Source organism: Colobus angolensis, unplaced genomic scaffold (assembly GCF_000951035.1).
Source record: "Colobus angolensis palliatus isolate OR3802 unplaced genomic scaffold, Cang.pa_1.0 Scaffold52, whole genome shotgun sequence".
NCBI classification, from domain to species: Eukaryota; Metazoa; Chordata; class Mammalia; order Primates; family Cercopithecidae; genus Colobus; species Colobus angolensis.
Genome location: NW_012118710.1, coordinates 3804280 through 3812292, shown reverse-complemented (window position 1 = coordinate 3812292; position 8013 = coordinate 3804280). Strand labels below are relative to the sequence as shown.

The 8013-nt window shown below is 48.5% G+C and overlaps 1 protein-coding gene across 1 annotated transcript in view; it reads left to right on the top strand.

Moving 5' to 3' along the window:
* The window catches only part of PLEKHA2 (pleckstrin homology domain containing, family A (phosphoinositide binding specific) member 2), a 71514-nt gene that overhangs the window by 47995 nt on the left and 15506 nt on the right, over positions 1-8013 (top strand). The window contains exons 6-9 of the mRNA XM_011960678.1: positions 2232-2372; positions 3540-3686; positions 4010-4078; positions 4674-4744. Of these exons, the coding sequence (XP_011816068.1) occupies positions 2232-2372; positions 3540-3686; positions 4010-4078; positions 4674-4744 (428 nt within the window). The remainder of the gene's footprint in view (positions 1-2231; positions 2373-3539; positions 3687-4009; positions 4079-4673; positions 4745-8013) is intronic.

The following is an 8013-nucleotide window of genomic DNA, read 5'->3' as shown; positions in this document are numbered from 1 at the left end:
ATCTCGGCTCACTGCAACCTCTGCCTCCTGGGTTCAAGCGATTCTCCTGCCTCAGCCTCCTGAGTAGCTGAGGTTACAGGCGCCCGCCACTATGCCCAGCTCATTTTTGTATTTTTAGTAGAGACAGTTTCACCATGTTGGTCAGGCTAGTCTTGAACTCCTGACCTCAGGTCATCCATCCCCCTCGGCCTCCCAAAGTGCTGGGATTATAGGCATGAGCCACCGTGCCTGGCCGACATTCAGCCGTCCCTGGCTTTGGGTAAATGACTGAACTGTTCTGGGCCTTTTTTTTTTCTTTCTAACGAAATGAAAGATTTCCTCAGCATTTGCAGACTCTAGTGTAAATGAGTGAAGTGGGCAAGGAGGAAGAAACATGAGAACAAGAATGAGGATAAGTGACATCTGACCCCTGGCCTCTCCCATCCTGCTGGTGAGAATGGTAGAGACTGTGCAAACACGGAATGTATTTTCTGTCTAAAAGGGAACTGCTGCAGAGCTGAAAATCTGGATTTTTCTGTGAAATATCCCAAAACTTAGATGCAGATTTTAAAAAACAGTGCATGTGACTGACAAAACATTGTTTGGGCAAAGTCGGTGGGTGGGCCACCAGTTTGCAACCTCTGTCCTGTGATTTCCAGCTAACCATAAAAATTCTATGATGGGTCGGGCGCGGTGGCTCACACCTGTAATCTCAGCACTTTGGGAGGCCGAGGCCAGCGGATCACGAGGTCAGGAGATGGAGACCATCCTAGCTAATACGGTGAAACCCTGTCTCTACTAAAAAATAGAAAAAAATTGCCAGGCATGGTGGCAGGCGCCTGTAGTCCCAGCTACTTGGGAGGCTGAGGCAGGAGAATGGTGTGAACTCGGGCAGCGGAGCTTGCAGTGAGCCAAGATCGTGCCACTGCACTCCAGCCTGGGTGACACAGTGGGACTCTGTGTCAACAACAACAACAACAAAATTCTATGATGATTTGATCAGCTGTGGTACCATATCTCTGTCAAGGAAGAACAAAGATAACTCATTCTTCCAAAAGGGCTCTGTGTATAATTATTAGTACCACCTGGGAAGCCTTAATTAAAATATTTTGTAATATGTTTTTCTTTTAGTTGTGTTTCCAAAGCATTTAATATTTCTATCATTTGATAACCACAACAATGGTTATGATAAATATTATTCCTCTTTTCATTTTATACATGAGACGGTTTAGGCCTAGAGAGGTCTGATGGTTGCCAAAGGTCACTCAGGTGGTTTGTGAGAGATGAAGGGTTATACCACACGCCTTCTGGCTCCAGACTTCATGGACCCCTTGTTCTGTCTCTACCAAGGCATGCACTTTTACCAGTTCCATCTGCCCAGAATGACTTCTCCCAGCTTCATGTTCCTGATTTTTTTTCTTAGTTTATTATTTTTTATTTTTTTCGAGACAGGGTCTCTCTTACCCAGCCTGGAGTACAGTAGTGTGATTATAGCTCACTTCAGCCTCCAACACCTGGGCTCAAGAGATTCTCCTACCTTGGCCTGTTGAGCAGCTATGTGCTACCATACCTGGCTATTTTTTTTTTTTTCTTCCCATTTTTAGTAGAGACAGGATCTCACTATGTTCCCCAGGCTGGTCTTGAACTCCTGGGCTCAAGTGACCCTCCTGCCTTGGCCTCCCAAAATGCTGGGATTACAGGTGTGAGGCCCCAGACCTGGCCCTCAGCTCCTGTTCACCCTCCAGGTTGCCGTTTGAGTGTCTCCCTGCCTCCTCCTCTGGAGACCTCCCTGCCCACTCCGTTTCCAGCAGGTCCCCTGCTGTGCACTGCCTCAGCTCCCTTGATCTTCTTTGTGCCACTCACCACCACTTGTAATTACTCTGTTTGTTTTATGTATTTTTTTGTCATTCCCCCTACTAGCATGTAAGTGCCATGCATGTAAATGCCATGAGGGTGGGGACCCATGTGTGTTTCGCTGACACTTTATCTTGGGTTTCTAGCCAGGGAAGGGCTGGCTCATAAGTAGGTGCTCAAGAAATTCCTGGAGTCAGTTTGTATCTGTGTTGGGGGGAGGGCGTTGCTGGCTGAGACGCTCATATTCAGATTTGGACTGCGGAAGGCCTGGGGAGGACATGCAAGTCTGACTGTAATTTGGCACATTAGCTTTTCTCACGGCACCCCCATTCTGCTTTGGGCTCCCCATGTTTCCTAAACATCTGTTCCCCATTGACTGTTGCTGCCGCTCTCCCCAGGTACCCAAAGGTGGGGGCCTACCCATGACCACTGAAGTTCTCAAGAGCTTAGCAGCTCCTCCAGCCCTGGAGAAGAAGCCACAGGTGGCCTACAAGACGGAGATCATCGGAGGGGTGGTGGTCCACACACCCATCAGCCAGGTGAGGGGCCTGACTGGGGCTGCCGGGGGAGTGGGGGTGTAGAAGTGTCCATGGTGTGCCCGTGATGTGCTTGGAGCACCGTACTGGGGAAAATGAGGGTGGGAGTTGGAGGGGAGCTGGTGCCAGTGGAGCCATCAGGGAAGTACAGGGCATGTTATAGCCCCATTCATGGGTGTTAGCGACAGCATTGCAGAAGTGGAGGCCACTGCATCTTGAAGCCGAATGGCCTGTGCAGTTCTGTGTTGGACACAGGAGACACAGAAGATGAGGGTTTGTGAAACCCGTAGGAAATGGGATAGACGAAGGCAAACAAGGCTGGAAACCAGCCCAGTGTCCCTCCTGGTTCACATTCTCTGTCCTTCCCTTTCTCCTGGGTCGGCCCAACCTCCCTGATGCTGGTTCTGTGAAAGTACCCGGTAAAGTGCATGACAGAGCAAAGGAAAGGTTTATTTTCCTGTTTTAATTATTTATATTTATGTAAGTTTTTTTTTTTTTTTGAGATGGGGTGTCACTCTGTAACCCAGGCTGAAGTGCAGATACACATAATCACGACTCACTGCAGCCTCCGCCTCCTAGGCTCATGCAATCCTCCTACCTCAGCCTTCCCAGGCTCAAGGGATCCTGCCACTTCATCTGGGGCTATAGGCATGAGCCACCGTGCCTGGCTAATGTTTTTTTATTTTTTGGTAGAGATGGGGTTTTGCCATGTTGTTATTTAATTTTTTTAGACAGGGTCTCACTCTGTTGCCCAGACTGAAGTGCAGTGGTGCAATCATGGCTCACTGCAGCGTCAGACTCCTGGGTTCAAGCCATCCCCCCACCTCTGCTTCCTGAGTAGCTGGGACTACACGCCTGGGTAATTCTTTTTTTTAATTTTTAAATTTTAAAATGAAAATTAAACAACAATTTTAAAACAGTTTTTAATTTTTTTTGTAGAGACTGGGTCTCACTGTGTTGCCCAGGCTGGTCTAGAACTCCTGGGCTCAAGTGATCTTCCCGCCTTGGCCTCCCAAAGTGTTGGGATCACAGGCGTGAGCCACTGTGCCCGCCATTTATTTCTTCTTTGACTTAGGGCAAAGAGGCCAGAGATTCAGGCAGAGGGAGGTGGATGGGGCTATGGCTGCATAGAGGCAGGGAGGCGCTGATCCTGACACTGTTTCCTTGCAGAACGGTGGGGATGGGCAGGAAGGGAGTGAGCCTGGGTCCCACGCCATCCTTCGAAGGTCTCAGAGTTACATCCCCACATCAGGCTGCCGTGCTTCCACCGGGCCTCCCCTCATTAAGAGTGGTTACTGCGTGAAGCAAGGGAATGTGGTGAGTGTCAGCACAGGGGCTAAACTTGGGTTCTGGTGACTCCTCAGAACCAGTGGCTGTAGACATAGCAGAGGTGAGAGGAGATTGACAGGAGGTGCCTCAGTCCTCCGTGGAGCCTCCACCTTTGAGGGTGAGATTTTGGGACTGACCATTGGCCCCCGCCTGTCAGAGGTGTTGCGCCTGATATGAAGAAGCCCTTTCCCCTGCTGAATGTGGGGGCCAGATTTCCAGGGGGCTGGGTCCCTGGGAGCTTAGCATGAGAACACCCTTCACAATGCTGGGTACCTCTTGCTAATGTTCTGCCTTTGATTTTTTTATTGCAGCGGAAGAGCTGGAAACGTCGCTTCTTTGCACTTGATGACTTTACCATCTGCTACTTCAAGTGTGAGCAGGTTTGTAGTAGCTTTGCTGCCCTTCTGAGAGGTCATGGAAACCAAGAGGTGCACAGATGCACACCCACAGGAGAGTGTGCATGAGGGGAGATGTGGACACACAAAGACTTCAAAGGCACCTCTGTCTTATCTCCATCCATTCTGTGCACACATCTTTACAATGACAGTAAAATGTCCTCTCTGCAGTGAGTTGCTGTGTGGTCAGAATCACAGCTTACACAGCATCTTCTTAGATTTGTTTTGTCTTTTTTCTTGTTTTTGGAGACAGGGTCTTTCTCTGTCACCTGTCACCCAGGCTGGATCACAGTGGTGGATTTTTTGTAGAGACAGGGTTTCACGATGTTGCCCAGGCTGGTCTTGAACTCCTGGCCTCAATCTGTCCTCCAGCCTTGGCCTTCCAAAGTCCTGGTAGTACAGGCATGAACCACTCTGCCCAGCCAGATTTTTTTTTCTCTTGATGATTATTTTGAGACCAGGTTATTTGTCAGCCTGATTTTAGCCAGCCATCTCTGAGAAAGGGGTATTCATCAGCTGGTCTTGATCATGATATGTCACAGACAGCCTCACTTACCTGTCTTCCTGTTCTTTCCACCAGGACCGAGAACCACTGCGCACTATATTTCTTAAGGATGTTCTCAAGACCCATGAATGTCTAGTCAAGTCTGGGTAATTGTGTCCGTTTTTTCTCTTCTGATCCAAACCTCCATTTGTCCTCTTAAATCTCCCTTTACTACCCTTCGGAGACTCTATGCAAGAGTCATGATCTTCCAAGAGCCAGGCAGAGGAGCCTAACTAACACCTTGTGACTGACTCACTGTATCCAAGCTAACACAGGGAGAAGACCGCCCTGGGCACATTTGCCCTCTTCCCATACCTTACTCTGGCTCCTAAGCAGATAGGCCCATGTAATAGTTTCTGGTGGGCAAAAAGAAAGCATATAGAAACAAAGAGTGGGGCTCCAAAGCTTCTCAGGTATTAGGATTAGGTGCTCAATTCCTAGCGGAACTCAGGCTCAGAGGAGAGACCAGGCCTCTAGGTCACTCACCTCAGTGCTTCTGGTCAGATCACTGTACCAGTGCCTCTTCCCTGACCTTCTTACGCCTTTTCTCCTCCTTTTGACCCTGATGTCCCATTAACACAGGTGATTCATAGCATCTCTGTGTTACTCCCACTGGGAAAGAAGAACAGGTATTTTAAAGGAATTCCTCTGTCCTCTAGGAAATAGTTACCTTCCAAGTGTCGCATTACATAGGATGAGTTTGGGACTTGGCAAGGGATCTCCCAGGTCCAACACCAAATACAGATGCCTATAGAACGAATCTTTAGAGACCCCAAGGGTATTGGGGCATCCAGAAACCCTCTTTCTGGCCACCAATCTGCAGTCTTTAGAGACTGGTGTTTGTGTCCCTCCATCTCACGGCTTGTGCAAGCAGAACCCTCAGATATCATCAGGAAAGCTGTTCACAGCAGGCCGACTCTTCTCCCATGAAGGCACAAACAGTCTTGCATGAAAACAACGTGCTCTGTGACCCAAGGAGGCAGAGACAGAAACATTCTCCCAAGTCTTACAAATGGCAATTGCAGAGTACAGAAGATTGGGGAGGTTCCCAGTGACTATTTATAATTCAGGAAAGTAGCTATATATGGAAATTCCAGAAGTATGGCTCCAGAAGTAGGCAGAGGAAAGATTGGGCATGATGAGATCCTTGGTTGTACCTGACCCTGGAGGGCCCTTGCAGATGTGAGACCACCTGGGCACACGGGGGAAGCTTAGAGAACCATAAGAAACTTAGGGTTAAATCCTAAGAGTGCCTTGAACTTTCCCTAACTCTCTAACTCTACCAGAGTCACACTAAACTGAGTTAAAGAAGTCAGGGACTAGCAGAGAAGGAGGTCCTTGGGGCTCCGCAGCTTCCATGCCTGTTAGACTGCTTGGCTTCCCTGGAACCCAGTCCAGGGGTTAGGACATCTTGATAATCAATGAATATTTGTTCAAGTGAATTGAATTGAGTTGAAAGGCTCCATGTAGCCTGGTGCTGTTTTAAAAAAATATATATATATCTTTTTAGGCTGGGCCTGGTGGCTCACAGCCACCAGCCAAGCACTTTGGGAGGCCCAGGTAAATGGATCATCTGAAGCCAGGAGATTGAGACAAGGGATCTCCAAAGTGCTGGAATAATCCAATACCAGTACTTTGGGAGGCCCAGGTGGGTGGATCATCTGAGGCCAGGAGATTGAGACAAGCCTGGCCAACATAGCAAAACCTCATCTCTACTAAAAATACAAAAAGGCAGCCAGTTGTGGTGGTGGACACCTGTCATCCCGGCTACTCGGGAAGCTGAGGCAGGAGAATCGCTTGAACCTGAGAGGCAGAGGTTGCAGTGAGCCGAGATCGTACCATTGTGCTCCAGCCCGGGCAACAAGAGTGAAACTCTATCTCCAAAAAAAAAAAAAAAAATATATATATATATATACATACACACACACACACATATATATACATACACATACACACACATATTTTAAATTTTTTAAAATTTCAGTAGTGTTTGGGGAACCGGTGGTGTTTGGTTGCATGGAAAAGTTCTTCAGTGGTGATTTCTGAGATTGTGGTGCACTCGTCTGCAGCAGTGTCCCCGGTGCCCAATGCATAGTCTTTTATCCCTCGCCCCCTCCCGCCCTTCCCACCCTGAGAAGTAGATGTGAAAGGAGTGGGGATTTCCCACCTGCTTTTCTTTCACCTCCTCAGTAGTTGTTTATGTGACTTTACTGGCTATGCATGAGTAGAATTTGAAAGGTTCTAAGACATTTTAGCCAGAAAGAAGCATTTTTTATTCAGAAACTCAGGGAGTAATCATAGTTGGTGAAATGTGCTTCATGTGACTATTCTGTGACACACATGCCGGATGCCTTCTGTACTTTATAACTAACTGGTCTTTGTAGTGACCAGCCTGATCAAAGGGGTCCTCTCATTTATCTCTGTTTTATACTTGGGGTCACAAAGGCTCCCCAAGGTTTTTACAACATTTTCAAATATCTCTTCCCTACATGTAGTCAGGATTCACTCAAGGTCTGTCTGGCCCCTCTCCTGTTGTTCTTGCCCATGGCTCTCTGGTCTCATGCACTCCTTTGCCCAGGTACCTGTGGCACTGGCCGAGCCCCTGCCATTTTCTTGCAGGCTTTCTCGTTCATGAAGCCGACCCCACCTGGGATCAGTCCTTTCCAACTCTTGGCATGTAACACACAATCTAACATCTGATGGTACAGTTTTGCTTCCTTATGTTCTTTTTTTTTCCTTTTTTTGAGATAGAGTCTTGCTCTGTCCCCCAGGCTGGAGTGCAGTGGTGCAATCTCAGTTCACTGCAGCCTCTGCCTCCCAGGCTCTGGTGATCCTCCCCACCTCAGCCTCCTGAGTAGCTGGGACTACAGATGTGTGCCACCACACCCAACTCAGTTTTGTATTTTTTTTGTAGAGACAAGGTTCACCATGTTGCCCAGGCTGGCCTAGAACTCAGGTGATTTGCCCACCTTGGCCTCCCAGATGCTGGGATTACAGGCGTAAGCCACCACGCCTGGCCCTTATGTTCTTTCACTGGGTAGAAATTAGATCTTTTACTCCTTATGTACTCCCCACAGTGGCTGGGGACATACGCAGCAGCCATTTAACAATGGGAAATAACTTGGGCTGCTTTGAGGTTTGTCACTGAGCATCAGCTACTCCCTGCCCTCTTCCTTGCAGAAGTCAGGATTTCTTTTCCAAAACCCACACCCAGCAGTGTCCCCGAAGGAGTGCTCTGAAGTCATCTCCTCTCCCCTTGCTTTCCTCCTCCTTAGCTCTTCGTCTCCTGGGCCCCACACAGTGAGGCAAGGAGCAGGAGCTGAGGGAAGTTGATGGGGCTGCTGTGTGGATGGAGGAGACGGTTTAGGGAGTGGAG